Source organism: Podarcis liolepis, assembly GCF_965112155.1.
Source record: "Podarcis liolepis genome assembly, chromosome: 7".
Lineage (NCBI taxonomy): Eukaryota > Metazoa > Chordata > Lepidosauria > Squamata > Lacertidae > Podarcis > Podarcis liolepis.
The window spans coordinates 6,790,784-6,808,054 of NC_139561.1; the positions used below are offsets into that span (position 1 = coordinate 6,790,784).

The 17,271-nt window shown below is 49.4% G+C and overlaps 2 protein-coding genes and 1 long non-coding RNA gene across 5 annotated transcripts in view; 2 read left to right on the forward strand and 1 right to left on the reverse strand.

Annotated features, from left to right (window-relative positions):
- Positions 1-17,271, reverse strand: part of LOC310711985 — a 129,478-nt gene that overhangs the window by 80,544 nt on the left and 31,663 nt on the right. The window lies entirely within an intron of this gene.
- On the forward strand, positions 3,438-11,483 carry REEP4 (receptor accessory protein 4). Of its 3 annotated transcripts, none has more exons than XM_083514417.1 (8): positions 3,438-3,765; positions 6,453-6,525; positions 7,914-7,990; positions 8,129-8,249; positions 8,523-8,636; positions 9,745-9,877; positions 10,348-10,520; positions 10,674-11,483. In XM_083514417.1, exons 1-8 carry the CDS (start codon positions 3,734-3,736, stop codon positions 10,731-10,733), a joined length of 783 nt encoding a protein of 260 aa, XP_083370543.1. In that variant the 5' UTR covers positions 3,438-3,733; the 3' UTR covers positions 10,734-11,483. The 3 variants fall into 3 exon arrangements, with proteins under 3 accessions (XP_083370543.1, XP_083370542.1, XP_083370541.1); XM_083514416.1 differs by lacking the exon at positions 3,438-3,765 and adding an exon at positions 5,025-5,148; XM_083514415.1 differs by lacking the exon at positions 3,438-3,765 and having other exon boundaries at positions 5,325-6,525.
- NUDT18 (nudix hydrolase 18) lies at positions 13,810-17,168 on the forward strand. The gene is made up of 3 exons (XM_083514371.1): positions 13,810-14,162; positions 14,496-14,709; positions 16,087-17,168. Exons 1-3 carry the CDS (start codon positions 13,887-13,889, stop codon positions 16,689-16,691), a joined length of 1,095 nt encoding a protein of 364 aa, XP_083370497.1. The 5' UTR covers positions 13,810-13,886; the 3' UTR covers positions 16,692-17,168.

The following is a 17,271-nucleotide window of genomic DNA, read 5'->3' on the forward strand; positions in this document are numbered from 1 at the left end:
CATGCTTTCTTCATTAACTGTCTGGAAGCTGGTGTTGATTTTGCCTTGAACTGTCATGTCAAGTAATGTTGTATTCACATGGGGGGGAAAACACCTCTTCCCCCCTCCCCCCTGCCTTCTTTTGGGGGTCAGCATTAGGCAAAGGGTGTTGTCCTTTCTATTTGGGAGGCCTCTCCATTATATATTATTTTGCTGTGATTCCTGTATTGCAGGGTGCTGTGGAAATTGGGGTTTGCTTTTACAGCCAAACCCCCTTTCGAGAGATGTGGGATCTCCCAAGGTCCACTCTTGGTCAGAGAAACAAAACAGAGATGACAATCAGGTAAAAGAAAGGAAGGCAGGCTCTTTAAACCTGGTCTTTACTGATCTCTTGCAGCAGTGTCTCTCCCTTCTCCAACAAAAGGAAGAAGAAGAGCCCTAAACAAAGTGGGGAACAACTTTTAAAACTTCATAAAGTGTCCAGCAAAAACTGGAGCATGCAAAGGTTACATGTTTTTCCAACTTGTCCATCATGATACATTGTAAATAGCCCATCCAGGTCTGCCATTCATCTTCCTGACATACTGTATCTACTTTTTTTAGATACTGTATTTATCTGGGTTCGTTTTTCTCTTACTGATGCACAAGACCTAAGTTTGACAGGTCTCACTCATTATTTTGTTGACAAGTACCCAACCTACCAATGAATGACCTATCTGCAGCCCATTTAGGAGTTCCTGACTATCTGACTACAAAGGTGACTGCCAAGGTCAGATATGAACCAAACATGGCCCACTTTTATGCTCACTGAGATGTTTTGGCTGATTGGCCAGCTAAACCAGGTGGGGGTAGCTGATAGGTCTCAAACCCTCAATGATTTAGAGACTTCCCCTGCATGCAAAAACAGGCTCTGGCAGATTGAGTGGACAAGACCAATAGTGGGTCCAATGGTCAAGAAGGCGGTTTCTGCACATGCTCTACAGGGAGGTGAGGGGCAGGTGGAACTTTTCAACCTGGGAAGGTTGACCATCTAGGAGAAGGAGAAGTCTGATCCTAAACATCTGCTGCCTTGTGGGATATCTCTAAGAGAAGAAAAGGCAGGAGTATCATTCATAAAACACATTATTCATTAATAAAAAATCTTATTTACAAATATGAGAGTTATAAATTGATTCTTTCCAAGCAGCAAAACACTCCAGCAGGGGGAACTGTTGTGCATGTGAAAACACTGATTGTAAAGTTCTGGTTTAAAGGGGAAATGTGGTCCTTTTAAACAAGGAATAATGTCATAGAGATTGTGTACGGTGGAGCCCTATTTTCTGTAACATGACCCACGACTCTACAACTCTACGACTTATTGACATTCTGATCCTATGTTGCCAAATGAGAGAGATGGAACTACGGAAACATAAACCCTCCTTTCTTAATATTGGCCTATTGAACTCTCAGAGTTCGAGATCTCCTACTATTAAGAGAAAAATAACTACCAAACTCTTAGAAGACATCTGAAGGCAGCCCTGTTTAGGGAAGATTTTAATGTTTAATACCTTATTGTATTTTAGTGTTTTGTTGGAAGCCGCCCAGAGTGGCTGGGGAAACCCAGCCAGATGGGCGGGGTATAAATAAATAAATAAATAATAATAATAATAATTATTATTATTACTACTACTACTGTAGCACCCTGCTTGTGGTTAACGCTTAGCTGGAATGAAATATTCAACGCAGCAATAGAGAAATTAAAATAATAATTTATTTGTCAGACAAATAAATGAGAGGCACAGTGGTATATGGTTACCAAGCTCTGGCCTGGGCTCCTGCCATTATGGCCAGCACTTATATTCCCTTAATCCAGCCCCCTTTGCTCCTCCTGTGGCTGCCTCTGTCCAATCAGCCTGGTTGAAATTCCTATTGGTTGTTTGCTAGAACCAATCACAAAAGATACACCCATATCCTCCTGTCCTTATATGGAACACAAAGAGCTATATATTGTTACATCTATAAATGACAAATAAGTAGTAATATATCTTACATGTGTCTCAACAAGGAATCTTAATTACCAGCTCACCTCTTGCCCTCCTTGCCCTATTGCCTTCTAAAACAAATGGTTAATCTTAAATTTTTATCTTAAACATATGTCAAGGATCTTGAGTTCACATCAACATTGAAAAGATCTCCTTCATTTGAAGGTTTCTAAACAAATGCCTGACAACTATATATCAGGAGTGCTCGATGGCGTCTCCTGTCTGGCAGGGGGGCTAGGCTGGTGGCTGACTTAATTTCAGGATAAATACAACTCTTACAACTATATGAAATAAGAATCTAGCATTTCTTAAATCCTTTGCATAATTACATTTAAGCCAATATATTTAATACATAACATAGGTAGCCTTTTAAAAGGAATAAGGCCTTTGTAAAGTAAAAAAGGAACTCGGTAAAAAACAGCTTCAAAAGAAGCCTCTTCAGTTTACACCCCCCCTTCAGCCAGCTGCTTTTCCCATTAGCTCTTCCCAACATTTATTGCCCTTTAACTCTCTCAGTTTAAGAAAGAAACAGCTTTAGAAAAGACTTCCCAAAAATGCTCTCTTTCTGCCAGCTAGATGCTTCTCCATTGCTCTTGGCCTTAGGAAGAAGATCTGGCTCATTTTACTGGGAGGCACATTGGTATTATTTTACTATTTACTCATTCCTAATTATGTTTATCTCTGCCTTTTTTTATCTTCTGTAACATGTAGGGTCAGTGTCCTCACTCTCAGCCTGTAATTCCCCCTTTTTACGACTTTGAGAATTGTTTTCTGCTATAAATCAAGGGGCCCCTTGTCTAGGAGGAAAACATTGCCAAGGTTCTCTAAGCAGCTGATCTTCTGCCTGGCATGAAACATTTGAAAATCTTTAAGCTCTCTTTGATATACAAGCCCTGATCAAACATTAATAAAATGCAGGCTTATGATTAGATGCCTCACTACTACTACTACCTGAGTGATGACAGCCTTGACCTAGAACGCGGATTCCCAAATTTTCCTCCCTCAACAACATAGGAACCAACCTCCCAATATTTTATTCAAGTTGCCAGTCCCTGCTGAACACGGAGCCCCATGAAAATTGCTGGTGGTTCTGGCTGATCAATTAATGATTTTTCTGTCTTTTGTAGCAATTGTAATGTACTTTGCTAGGTGCTGCATTTTTTGGTATGCGTTCTTCTATATAAATTCTTAGAACTCCATAGAATTCAAACTGTAGTGCAAACTCTAATACAAGAAAATAAAAGAAGCAGGGATGTTTTGGACTACCACTCCCATCAGCCTCTTCGGCGGTTAGGAAACACCCGGACCGGAAGGATCGCCTCCTGGGGCTGACGGGAGTGGTAGTCCCAAAACGCCTAGAGAGGGCCCCAAGCTGGCGGAAGAGGCCGGAAGCGACTCTCCCTCCTGCTCCTTAGATCTCCTCAAGCCAGTCAGAGAGGGCGGAAGGGGAGCAGCCGCCAGCCCCACTAAGGGGCAGCAACCGCCGTCTTCTCTCTGACTCCTAATTCGCCCGCCCGCAAGGGGCGGGGCCCAGGGCAGCCTATCGGGAGGCAGGCAGAGCCGTTGGTGCGCGAGGGGGCCGCGCGTGCGCACCGGCACCAACATTCAAACGGCTGGCGAGGGGAGGTCGCCGCACCTGTTGCCGCCGCCCGCCGCGGGGTCGGGGCATCCTTGGCTGAGGCGGCGCAGGCGGAGGAAGCAGAGGCGCCTCCGGGGCCCCGGCGGCCCTGGCCATGATCTCCTGGGCCCTGTACCGCGTCGTGGTGTGAGTTGGGCTGCGTTCGGGAGCTGGTGGTGGGTCGACTGGATGGCCTCTGGGGGGCCCCGCGGCGTTTCCGTGAGGCGAAGCTGCGAGGGTTCAGCCCTGGGCGAAGGGGTCACGGGGAGGGGGGGGGTCTTTCGTCCGACAGCAGAAGGAGCCAGTCCAGTGTAGGAGCCTGAGGCAGCTCGGTCGGTGGGTGGGATGGCAGCTAATGGGACTGGAACTGCGCCTCCTTTTTAGTTCATGCCCATCCAGAGGACTAGAAACTTGGGCTGGTAAATGGAGGCGCCTCGCCCCGTTGTTCTCTCCAGCTTGGCGGGTGGGGTTCATCTCCAGAGAGAAAACGATGAGCGCTTTGAGTGGCACCCTGGCTCCCAGACGCCATGGAGCACCCCCCAAAACACATTATAATACTACATTATTATTATTTATTATTATTACTTCAGTTTATTGCCTGCCCTTCCTCCTAAGGTCCCAGGGCTGTAAAAGACATTAAAACGCATTGCAAAAAAATCTAATTAAGATTAATAAAAAGTTTGTGCACTTCCACTTGTGGAACGCTGCTGTTTTAGATGCACTCTGGTTCGGTGATGGAGTGTAACTTGGATGCTTGTGGGATGCCTTTAGCGCCAGGCCAAGTGTATGTGTAACAAGGGTGCCCATTGAGGAAGTGTGTTCTGGAGGCTTGGCATGAATAACTCTCATGCAATTGAGTCAGGGCTGTAGGCAGTGTGGGAGTCGGGTGCTGTGCCAAGGGCATGGATGCCATTCAGTTGCAGATCTGTGGAAAGAACAGAGACAATGGAGCATTTTCCCTTTCTTTAGCAATAGAGACCTTTTCCCCTTTAATTTTTATTTCCTTTATAATCCTCCGGTTTGACAGAGTGGTTGGGGGCCCTCTGGGCACCTAAAACTTGATGCTGGTTTCTTGAAACTTGCAATGTTCCTTCAGCTCCACCGATAAACTTGGTCTTTTCTCAAAGGAGCCAAAGGTTATATTATGCTCTTTGAGTCCTGAATGCAAGACATGACAAGCCATATTATGCTCTTTGAGTGCTGAATGCAAGGCATGACAAGACATGCCCTCTCCTCCCTGGTTGCACAACTGGCAAAATGCTAAGGGCCATTTTGCACTTGACTCCTGTGGTAGTCGGGTTTTCTTCTGGTGTCTCACAAGCTGCACATAGTGGTTCTGAATTGAGTCAGCACCAGGAGGCTGGATTAGATGACCCAATTCCTCTAAGTCTATGACCCCCAGCTTTGCATCCTTAAGAGAGGAGTCATGCTAGTGTGGAAGGAGCCACATAATGCTGGGCTTCTCTGATGCAGAGAAACTCAGATGCACCATAAACATTACAGCTTAAATCTTGCAAGTTCTAAATCCTGGTAGGTAGCTGTGTTGGTCTGACGCAGTAGAAATATAAAATTATTATTATTATTATTATTATTGTCGGCATGCACATGAAAGCTCATACCAAGACCAAACTTAGTTGGTCTCTAAGGTGCTACTGGACAATTTTTTAATTTTTTTTTATAAAGTTCTAAATCTTCACCCTTGTAGTTTCAAGATATTGCTTGCTCATCTTTCTCAGTAAACAATTGTTCAGCCTCCCTGCCGCTATTTTTCTTAAATATAACCTGCCTCAGTTTTGCTTAACTGCAGACTAATGGCCCTCAGTTTCTTTCAGTCTTTGCTATTGTATGCTTCTTGAACCTGGTGCCTTCCAGATGTCTTTTCATCAGATTCAGCCAGCGTGGCCCATAGAGTGGGAGCACAGCAGGGGGAGCCGATGAGAGCTGTGATCCAGAACATTTCAAGGGCTCCAGACTGGGGAACTGAATCTTTTCAGGCATGCCATCAATAGTTCCAGAAGCATCCCATCGATTCAGAATCATAGAATTGTAGAGTTGGAAGGGACCGCCAGGGTCATCTAACCCAACCCTCTACAATGGTTGATTGGTTGTGTAGAGCTCCTTCCTCAGAAATGCTGTTGCCTTATACTGAGTTGGACCATTGGTCCATCTTGTTCAGAATTGCCTGGCAGGGGATCTTCAGCATCTTAGAGAAAGATCTTTCCCAAACTACCCTGCAAATGCTGGAGAATGAACCTAGTCCCTTCTGTGCACAACCAGGTACTCTTCTACTGAGCTATGGTAACCCTGATCAAATATTCCCTGTTTCCATATATGTTATGGTGCCAGCAAGATGGTGGAATGCTCTACACAACATTCCTGCAGTTTTGAGTCAGGGGCTGGGGAGATCCTTAGATTTCATGGGGGACTGAGCTGGGCTTCCTGTCTTGGAGGCTCCTGGAGGGGCTTGAGGTTTATGTCTCCAACTGCCCTTTTGTTTACACCCAGCAGCCAAGGAAGGCCTGGCTGAGGAGCTTGTTGAGCCGGTCCCACCTCTCATTGAGCAACCCAAGGCATGTGTGTAGGAGGGAGAAGGCCCCAGAAATAATCCTTGAGAGTGCCTGAGCTGCTCAGTGCAGTCGGCTGCCTGCCTGGTGCTTGGAGGCCTCTTGCACCCTTCTTGCCATGCCCCAGGGTCGGAATAGCATATTCTCTGGGGCAGCCATGGAGGCCGCAAAGGCCAAGGTGCAGCGCTATGCGATGCAGTGGTGCCTGTGGATCCTAGCTGGATTGTACCGGTGCTGGCCTGCTTTCCTGACGCCCCCTTTCCGTTACAGGCTGGTGCTTGGGATGCTCTACCCTGCCTATGCTTCCTACAAGGCTGTGAAAACGAAAAATATCCGGGAATATGTAAGTGGTGTGGGGGCAGGGGGGGGGGGAGAAGACTGAAGTAACCCTCAGATTCTGAATACAGTACAGTGGACTCTCCGGATACGAATTAAATTCATTCTGGGGGGTCCATAATTAACCTGAAAAGTCCGTAATTGGAGGCGCCACTTCTGTGCACACATGTGGCGTGATAGAGCGCTTCTGCGTATGCGTGTGGTGCGCAGAGCGCTTCTGCACATGCGTGCATGGTGAAACCCGGAAGTATACACTTCCGGGTTTGCAGCGTTCACAACCCAAAAGTTACGTATCTAGAGCAGTACATAACTCGAGGGTCCACTGCAGTTGAGTCAAGCTGTGGGTTGATGCCATCTCAGGACTGTGAGTGTTCATGAGTGGCTTCAAGAGTGGGCAGATTCTTCTGTAGCCACAGTGCCCAGGGCTATTGCAGAAATAAAACAAATGTATTTCCCACAGTGCCTGGCTAAAGCAGCCAGGTGCTCTGCTTTCCAGAGCCAGGGACATTTGTTCTCAGCTGTGGCATTGAGCACTATGCACTTTTTGTGGGGCTGCCCTGAGGACTACATTTGGACATTTGGGAACTACAAGTGGCACTGAATGACTTCCCTTTGTGTGGTCTTCTCCCACATGATGCTCCTCCTCAGGGGTCTTGCTGTCTGTCCCTCTTCTTGCCTGAGGTGCAGTGGGTGGCTGGGGCAGGGCCTTCTAGAACTGGTGGACATCCAATGAAGCTAAATGTTGAAAGATTCAGGACAGACAAAAGGAAGGACTTCTTAATGCAAGCGCAAAGTTAGACTATGGAACTCCCTCCCACAGGAAGCAATGATGGCCACCAACGTAGATGTCTTCAAAACTGGATTAGACAACTTCATCAAGAAGTGGGCTATTAATGGCTACTAGCCATGGTGGCTACGCTCTGCCTCTGCAGTTGGAGGCCACAATGCTTCTGAATACCAGTTGCTGGAAACTGCAGGAGGGGAAAGGGCTCTTGCACTCGAATCCTGCTTGGGGGTTTTCCACTGGGGCGTCTGGTCAGCCACTGGACAAGATGGGCCATTGGCCTGATCCAGCAGGCTCTTCTTATATGCCCCTATGTTCTTCTCAGCCCGGGGACCATGATTGTGGCTCTCCAAATTAAAGACACTTGCGGCTTGGAAGACACACTTGTCATGATGATTAATAAACCAAAGTTAGATGGGGGACAGTCAATATTGTGGCTGGTGTCTCTTTACCTTTGTTGACGTACTGTGTGTCCATGGTGCAATTCCACATCGAGAGCTGAAGATTTGGGTGCCACCGGAGACCAGTTTCTCCGTAGCAGGGCAGGGTTTCCCCGGGCATTTGCATCTCATTGACTAGGAGGGACCTAACACTTCCTGGTGACTTGGCAGGTCCGCTGGATGATGTATTGGATCGTGTTTGCCCTCTTCATGGCCACAGAGACCCTCGCAGATACTTTCATTTCCTGGTGAGTTGCCGTTCTCCCTCTCCCTCTCTCCCCACCCCCTTGTTTCAATGAACTACATAGACATGTCCGCTGTTGAACAGAAAAGATCCCAAAGCCCACCCGCTCCCTGGTCTCACAACTGTGTTTTCTTCTGAACAGGTTCCCCTTCTACTATGAGATCAAAATGGGATTTGTCATCTGGCTGTTGTCTCCATACACAAGGGGGGCTAGCTGGCTGTACCGCAAATTTGTACATCCCACATTATCCCACAAGGAAAAGGTGAGAGTAATCCTGGAACAGACTGTCCGCTTCAGGGAAGGGGGGAGGCATTCAGGGGTCTGGCACCAGGTGAGCCACTCCTTCATTTTTCCGTCCAGTTCTGGATGAGCAAAGGATTTCTGGAAGCGTCTCTGTGGGAGTTACTACATGCATGGAGGTTTTGGTCACCAAAGGTTCCAGCCTTCAATGTGGTTTGCCTATTGTTTATTTAGTTCTGCCAGAGTCATGTGCATTTCATGCAATCTTCCTCTTCCTCTTCCTCTTTCCCTGCAGGAAATTGATCAGCTCATCCTTCAAGCCCAGGAGCGTGGCTACGAGACACTCCTGAGCTTTGGGAAGAAGAGCCTCAATGTTGCAGCCACAGCTGCTGCCCAAGCTGCAGCAAAAGTAACCACGTTTCCTCTGCATATTGGCTAAGAAGGGGATGGGGTGGCAGGCTAGCTTGGGCAACAAGCAGCAGCCCTGGAGGCTTTGTCTGTTGCACTAAAGCCCCCTGTGGCCTTGCCAGTTCCCAGCTCAGCATTGCCAGGCCATGGAGGGTGGTTGAAGCATGCTATGCAAACCTCTCACCCCAGCTGACTGAGATGTAACCAGCCAGAATCTGGGTAGTTCTCTGGACTCAGTTGCCCTTCCCAGTTGACCAGATACTGCCTGCAATAAGCTTTGCCACCTGTGGGAAGGAGCTGGTAGGGTGACCTCATTTTAATAATCCACATGAATGTAGAACAAAATTGGGCTTACTCCCAGCTCTTACTGGGAGTGTGGCCCCGAGGCAGATGCTTAGGCCTTTGAGCAGGATTACGCTTCCCAGCTTGGGCTGGTTCCTTCTCTGGATGCCTCTGAAACAGACCTCTGCTTGTGGAGGTGGGGATGTTTAGAAATATCCCTGTATGGCTGCAGCTGTGGATTGCCTCGCATTCTGCACACTCTTTAAGAAGGTCCTGCCAAAGGGGATTTGAGGGAATTCTGCTTTTGGGAGTCATTTATCAGTTGTGTCCCCCTCCCTTGGCACAGGACACCCCTCTTTGTCTCATTCCTCATTATTTATTAAATTTATTTCATAAAATGTATATACTGCTTAATTTCAGAAAACCTCAAAGCGGTTTACAAAAAGAATAAAACAGTAAAAGCAATTAAAACATCCAAAAATTAAAACCAGCAGTAAACTAGAAACACGTCATCATTCTAAATATCTGGGTTAGCTTGTCTCATGTGACATCACTAACCATGGCAATTCTCTCTGCTCAGTCCTCTTGTCTGTCAGCTCTGTTTAACCCTATGTATTCCTTTCATCTTCCCCAAGCACAATTGGAGCAAGGAGCAGTGTCCATATCATGCTGGTTTCTTCTCCATAGTGGGAGAAAAATTACCTCCAGGAAAGATTTTTGGAAGCAAAGCTTTTCTTGTCATTGGGGAATGAGCTGCCTTTGAACGTGGACTTTTGTTTGCATACAAGCTCTCTGCTTCATTCCTCCCTTTGTCTCCCCTTGTTCAGAGTCAAGGGGCCCTGGCCGGGCATTTGCGTAGCTTCAGCATGCAGGACCTGCGTTCCATCCCAGACACGGCTCCTGTGCATTACTCTGATCCCCTGTACCTGGAGGAACAGGAGCTCCGCCGGAGGCCAATAGGTGAGCAAGCCCAGAAAATGCTTGGAACTGCTGGCATCCACAATGATCAAGGGGGTGGAGGAGCAACTCCCCTCTAAGGAAAGCTTGCCATGTTTGTGACTTTTTAGTTTGGAGAAAAGGCGAGCAAGAAGTGACATGGAAGACAGTCATAGAATGCATGGCAGGGAGGGAGTAGACAGAGAGCTTGCCACTGTTTCTGTCACATGAACAACACATGGGAAGGGTGTTTGACCATTGGCTGTGTTGACTGGGGCAGATGACAATCCAACAATAACTGGTGTACCAGTTTGCTCCTTTCCCTCCCCCTGCATCACCAGCAATTGCAAGGGGGAAAGAAGACCCTCCCCCTCTAACTTCCTGGGCTCCTGTTGCAGCTGTATCTACATTTAAAAGTGCAAGTTGTTTGGTGTTAAAACAGGCATGAGAAAAACTCCAGCCTTCCTTGCCTACCACTCTTGGTTGTTTCATAGGACACAGGGCATCTCCTCAAGAGCTGGGCTCTGACAGCAACGAAGAGGAGTGCTGGTCAGACTCTGAGCTCTCTGCTGGCGTAAGGGGCCACAGCAGGAAGGCTTTGATTTCCAAGCCGCTGGCCAGGACCCAGAGCCTCCGCATGGTGAAGAAGAAGTCGCCTGTCAAAGAGGTGAGACCCTTGGGTGGTGGGCACAGCCTGGGAAGTGCCCTGGCTTGTGCTGGCAAAGGGAGAGGTTGCAACCCCGGCCCCCACCCTTTCAGCTCTTGTATCCGAGGCTGGGGTCTGCATGCCAGAACACTCACACTTTGTCCTCCTCTGCAGGGCTCGGCTCGGGTCCCGCGAAGTCGCCCCAGGAAGAAGGTGGCTGATCCGATCTGTTAGGCTTGTCCGCAGGGAAGCCTTGTTTGCAAATGCTGGCACTTGGAACAGCTTGGGACAGCGATGACTGCAGTGCTTCACAGCTTGGTTGTGGAGGGAGATGGGTTTGAAACATACCACGTCCTGGCAATGTGAAGCCTTGTGTACTGTACAGCTACCACCCACACTGCAAGCTGGCTCTCAGGGCACCCTCCCCTCCTTGTCTCAAAGTGGTGCCTTGATTATGACTGGTGGCCACCTTCCTCTCTGTACTTGCTGCCTGTCAGATATCCTGCCCACATGATGTGCCTACAGGAAGGGGAGGTATCTCTCTCTTTCCCTTTCACTACAAATGCCCTTTTTGACACAAGAATACTGTGCCATAAGCAGACTTGCCTTTTTAAATGCCAGGGGTGGAAGAGCTGTTTGTTGGGGGAAGTATTAGACTCCAAGAATCTGGGTACCATTTTTCTTGTCTGGACACTTGGCTGCTTTGAAGATGGGTGCCCCAGATTGAGCTTAGTGCACTTCTACAGCATTTGCACTTCGGATTGGGGTGCAGTGGTGAGATACCAAAGAAGAAAACAGCCTCTCTCCCCCCACTTTCCTTGTAGCTGCTTACATCTCAGGTTTCTTATTCCGCTGAGGTTCCCCCTCTCCACCACCGGTGAAAACACTGGCATGTCTACTTGAACACTATCACTAGCTAGGACCTTGACCTAAGTGCATTTGTAAGTTTTGTATATTAAATAAATGCATTTTTATTAGACCTTATATTGCTCATCTTAAAAAGCAGAATGTGTGTGTGAAGGGGAACATTAGCTTAAGAGCTAATGAAAGAAGCATTCCAGGCCAGTATTGACCTTTTAAGTAGGGGTGGAGGGTGGAGGGGCTCCCTACCTGCCCATCTTGATGGAGTAGGAGTAGTGAAATACTGAAGGGAGGAGTGTGCTCACATCGCTGGCTCCTGTGGTGGTGAGTTCGCGAAATGGGGTTGTCAGGCCCTGCTCAGTAGCCATGCAGTTTCTAAGAGCCATTTATTGGCTGTCTAATGCTACTCACCTTCCACGTTCTCCTCTTAACTGTTTTATCTCTGCTGCATAGACCTATCAGCTGCCCCTCCCCTACAGGGGAGGTTGCCATTTTATAGAGCCTAAGATATGACAGTATACAGTGGGCTGGGGTGGCCATTCCATAAAATCAGAAATCTAAGGAAGGTGCTTTTAGTGTCTAGAGTATTTGGGCTGCTATTGCTCTGAGCTAGCCCTGCTATTGCTCTGAGCTAGCCCTTTGTGGGAGAAAGGGTTAATGTCCAAGCTCAGCCAGGTCCTGAATTTAGGCACTATCAAGCCTCCCAAGGTGTCCTTTCCCACAAAAGACCCCCAGCAGCCCTTCCTTCCTTTGAACTGGCTGTGTTTTGGTGCAACTGGAGTTTTTCCTTTGCACCTGGTGGCTGAAGCCCCAGGGAATTCTCAGAGAAGTCAGTTGTGGAATTACTGAACTAACAAAAATTTGTATCTTCACCATCAGATCAGCCTCCATGTCTGAGGACTGGAAATTAGCCAATGTAATGCTCAGTTTTAAAAAGGGATCCAGGGACCATCCTGCAAATTAAAGGTCAATTAGCTTAGCATCTGTCCTTGTGAAAACTGGTGGAAAGTATCGTTAAGCATAATATAATCAAGCAGAAGAACAAGAAGAACAAGCCCTACAGAACCAGCATGGCTTCTGCAGGGGCAAGTCCAGTTTCACAAACCTATTAGAGCTCTTAGAGAGTGTCAACAGGCCATCTAGATAGAGGTCTAGATGGTTGAGATACTGTACGTGGACAAAGTCCTTTACTAAATTCTCCATAGTAAGTTTAGCAGTCATGGGGTAAGAGGAGAGGACCTCTTGTGGTTCAGGAATTAGTTAGCTTGCAGGAAGTGAAGAAGGAATAAATTGATAGTTCTCTGAATGGAGAGATGCAGGAAGTAGAGTCCCCCAAGGGCCAGTATTGGGAACTGTGCTTTTTAACATAATCATAAATGATCTAGTGTTAGGAATGAGCAGTGAGGTGGGCAAGTTTGCTGATGATAAGTCATTTAGGGTCATTAAAAGAGATGATGAAGAGCTTCAAAAAGACCTTGTCCAACATAATGGGTACTATATTGGCAAAAGCAAGGTAATGCAAGCAAGTGTAAAGTGATACATGTTGGGGCCAAAAATCTGAATTTCACATATATACCATGGGATCTGAACTGGCAGTGACTCACGAGGAATGAGACCTTTGGGTCATAGTAGACAGCATGAGTCAGTGTATGGTGAAGCGGCTAAAAAAACAAACAAGTTCTGTGCTAGGGATCATCAGCAAAGGAAATGAAAACAAAGCTGCTGATACAATGCTGTTGAATAAATCTAAGGTGTGACTGTACTTGCAATAATGTGTACAGCTCTGGTTGCCTCACCTCAAAGAGGACACTAGAGTTGGGAAAGGTTCAGAAAAGGGCAGCCAAAATGATCCAGGGGCTTGGGAGACTCCCCTGTGCATAATGGTAGTGGCACTTGGGACTTGAGTGTTTAGAGAAAAGGCAAGTGAGATGTGACAGAGAAATTTATGAAATAATGCACGACATGGAGAAAGTTGGTAGAGAAAATGTTTTCTCCCTTTCTCATAAGGGAGGAAAACTAGGAACTCCTGGACATCCAGTGAAGTTGAATGTTGGAAGATTCATGACGGATAAAATGAAGTGCGGCAGATTAGACAAATTCCTTGAGGAAGAGAGGGTATCGAGGGCTTGCTAGCCCTGATGGCTATCCTCTGCCTCCTCGCTCATGGGCAGCAAATGCTTCTGAATGTCAATTGCTGGAAACCGCAGGAGGGAAGAGGGCTCTTGCAGGTTTGGCCACTGTGAGATCAGGGTGCTGCTCTGATCCTGCAGGCTCCTCTGATGTTCGATTCCTCTGAGATGACCAGCTGAGCGAAGCAGTGTTGTTGTTTTTTGAACGTCTGACTACCTTGCGCGTCACAATGTCATCGGGCGATTGACGCTGTCCCTGTCCAACAGAAAGCGAGCGCAGCAGCCAGCTGGCGCGGGAGAGGCGTCTCCTTCCCCATCGCCTCGCCCCTCAACGGCCCGAGCAGCCGCTCTCCTTCCTTCCTTCCTTCCTGCCTGCCTTCCTTCCACCCCGCCTCCCATGCCCCGGGAGCAGGCGCGAGCGAGCGAGCCCCTGAGCGCGTGCAGAGTTCCGCGCGCCCGCCCCGTCCCCGCGTCTTCCGCGCCCCTGGCGAGGATGTCCTCGCTGGCGGCTGGGCTTGGGGCGGCGGCGGAGGACGAGGAGGTGGCGGCGGTGCTGGGCGGCGGGGGCTGGCCGGTGGTGGCGCCGCCGCCGCCGCAGGGCCGCGATCTGGAGCCGGCGCGCCTGCGGAGGAACACCTGCTACATCGTCCTGGCCGTCCTGCTCAACGAGGAGGTGCGGCTGCGGGACGGGAGGAGAAACTGACGCTGCGGCTGTTCTCGGGGGTGGCGGGAGGCGCTCCCCTCTCTCTCCCTTTCTTTGCCCAGCGCTGCCCGCTTGCCCAGGACCCCCAGGCTGGACGCGGCTGGCTTGCCTTGGCCCCTCGACGGCGCGCCAGGCCAAGCAACGCTGCAAAGCATCCTTTCCAGATTGCTTTGCAGCATCCACAAGCCCGCTCGCACGGAGGCGGGGGTCCGGCAGGGAGCGGCGGAGTCCAGGTGGCCGGACAGCCCCCCTCCCACAATGTATATGTGTCTATATATCTTTCCTCGCCCCCTCGCCCAACAGGGAGAAGTGCTGATGATGCAGGAGGCCAAGCGGGAGTGCCACGGGCGGTGGTACCTGCCGGCGGGGCGGATGGAGCCCCGGGAGACCATCGTGGAGGCCATGCGGAGGGAGGTCCAAGAGGAGACGGGCTTGCAGTGCCAGCCCCTCACCCTGCTGGCCGTGGAGGAGAGGGGCCCCGCCTGGATCCGCTTCGTCTTCCTCGCCCGACCCACCGGTGCTGGCCCGGGCGCATCTCAAGGGGGTTTGGAGCTGCGGGTTGGGAGGTCGGGGTTATCCCCTTGGCAAGAGGTGCCCTGCTTCGATGCAGAGCCAGCTGGGGGTTGCAACAGCAGCAGAGGAATGCAGGAAGCTTGCTGGGCCTTCCTAGACCCAGCAAAAAGTTGATTTGCATGCAGAGATGCCCATCTGTGTCGCAGTGCTTCCAAAACTTCTTCAGTACTATCCCATAGAAAGCATTCTCCAGAACAGCAGTTTGCACCACCCACTAAGCAAGAGAATACAAAAAAATTCAGAACAGTAAGAATTAGTTAAACATTTATTCAAAAAAATAAACACATGCTCTGATCCAACATTGCAGCTTAAAAATATATACAGCGAAGAATTTTGCATGAAAAGTATTTTATACATTCTTACTAACAAAAACATACAGATGAAGGAAATTTATAGTATGAAATGTCTGCATTTATGTACTTCCCAAACATACACAAAGCTTCACAGATGTACTGTAACTATAAGAAAATTTAATAGCTGTTAGCAATAATTGGCTATCTGGCGACTTGTGATAATTTAGAAACATAAAGACGAACAAATGTAACCAAAGAAAATAGCTTTGAAAGCAGTAAGAGCAGTAAATACGAAGTAAGGAAGATGTTTCACTTGAGGTGCCAGCCTGGTCAATCCTAAATAAGCCATCAGTGGCCTCAGAGGGACCCACCTCCAGCCCCCCTCGCCCCCCCCATTGCCTCTTAGCATCCTCCCAGGTAATCCTGTCGCCTCCCCCCCAAGGGGTATTACCACCCACTGTGGAAACCACTGGCCTGAGTTCTCGCTGGCCTTGGGCCTTTCAGCATTTTCACCAGCCCTGTAAGTCTTATTAAGAAGGGACCCAGGAGATGGCAGGAGATCTGGGACCCAGGGCAAAAGTGCCGGGCCCTAACAGTGCCTTTGCAAATACAAATCTCTTCTCAAAGCTGGGGCTCCGTGTTTTTCCTTTCCCCAGTGAAGGACAAAGCATTAAACTGGGCAAGAAGTAGGGTGTCCCGGTGTGGCTGTGTTCCAAGGCCACTTCTGAACACCTGGAGTGTGTTTGGAGTGGGGGTGGGGGTCAGACTGGATGAGTCCCTTCTGATTCTTGGGGTCTTGGACCCAATGAGGGCTACAGTCTAATTAGAGGAGGTTGCTAAACAAGTTTCTCTGCAAGGTAATGGCCTTCACATGTATCCTAAAAACACCAGTCTCCACTGAGCATTCCAAGGAAAGTGAACCCTGGATCGGGTTGGCATATAGCCAAGAAAATCCATCCTTGTGGGTGCACACACATGGCACAATTGTCTCGACTCCTACCTAACCCCAGGCATCTTCTCCCTTCCAGGTGGTGCCTTGAAGACCCTTCAGGAAGCTGACGCAGAATCCCTGCAGGCCCAGTGGTGGAACAGGGAGACGCCCTCCCTGCCTCTGCGTTCCCGGGACATCTTGCCCTTGATAGAGCTGGCTCTGCGGTACCAAGCCAGCCCGGCCCACCCGCGAACGCTGCCCGTGGAGCTGCCTTGCGCCTTCATCTGCCAACGCCTGCTGGTTGTCTGCGTTGGCAGCAGTGGCGACTTGTGGGTGCTTCAGGGGACAGCGGGGGCTCCGGGCCTTCCTCTGGCCACAAGCGGCCTGGCTCCCTCACAGCTGGGCCACAGGCTCCTGGGGGCCATCCAGCGCCTACTCCAGGACTCCCTGCCACACCCCCAGGTGCCCGTCCGCATCCAAGGCCTGCTTGGGGTCCAGCATCTTGGGAAGGAACCTGGACAGAGCGATGGGATCTGTTTCAACATCATGGCGGCTGTAGGCGACAAGGGACGGTGGCTGGATGAAGCGCCCCCGGCGTTGCAGAGTGGAGCCTTCCTCTGGCGGAAGGTGGAGGATGAGGCCCTGCGGAGCCGGATCCTGCAGAGGCTTGATGAAGAGTCCTTTGTCCCCATTCACAGCTGAACCACCCCCCTGTGGAGATACAGGATGGCCCCAGGTGTGTACTTTGGTGACTTGGGCCAGGCAAGGATCCCTGGAGGAGCCTCAGCTGGGCCAAAAATGCTCGGTTTGCTGGAATGAGGGACGTTGGGAGTCTGTGGTGCCACAGAGGACACCTTGCATTGTGCCTTTGCAGGAAACGACGCAACAGCTGAGGGCATAATGGCGCCTGAACTCTGGAACCGGCCAGGAGAACCTTTTCTTGCTCCAGAGTGGCAGCTCACAGCTGTGATTCTTCCACCTTTCCACACCAGGAGCATGGCAATGCCTGTGCATGCCGCCCCCAAATGCCCAGCTTCTGGGTTCTCCCCACAGCTGCAAGAAATAGGACCTTGACAGGAGGAGCTTAGACCTCTTGCCACCCTTATGGATGATTTGCAGCCTTGTAGAATCCAGCCAGGCTTGGTAAAAATAAAACAAAAAGGCCAGTTTCCCCCTGTGTTCTACTGTTTGTTTCTGCGTGTTCTTTTTGTTTGTAAATGAGAAAAGGGGGCTCAGTGACTTCCCACAGGTCCTAAACATGAGCGTGAGCAAAGCCAGGATG

What these genes read in the sequence shown, in the direction of transcription:
- NUDT18 (XM_083514371.1), top strand. Translation starts at nt 13,887, where the DNA reads ATGCCCCGGGAGCAGGCGCGAGCGAGCGAGCCCCTGAGCGCGTGCAGA. An exon ending in CCGTCCTGCTCAACGAGGAG is followed by an intron (nt 14,163 to 14,495) that starts GTGCGGCTGCGG and finishes CTCGCCCAACAG; the next exon opens with GGAGAAGTGCTGATGATGCA. An exon ending in CTTCCTCGCCCGACCCACCG is followed by an intron (nt 14,710 to 16,086) that starts GTGCTGGCCCGG and finishes TCTCCCTTCCAG; the next exon opens with GTGGTGCCTTGAAGACCCTT.
- REEP4 (XM_083514415.1), top strand. Translation starts at nt 6,301, where the DNA reads ATGCCCCAGGGTCGGAATAGCATATTCTCTGGGGCAGCCATGGAGGCC. An exon ending in GCAGATACTTTCATTTCCTG is followed by an intron (nt 7,991 to 8,128) that starts GTGAGTTGCCGT and finishes TCTTCTGAACAG; the next exon opens with GTTCCCCTTCTACTATGAGA. An exon ending in GCTCCGCCGGAGGCCAATAG is followed by an intron (nt 9,878 to 10,347) that starts GTGAGCAAGCCC and finishes GTTGTTTCATAG; the next exon opens with GACACAGGGCATCTCCTCAA.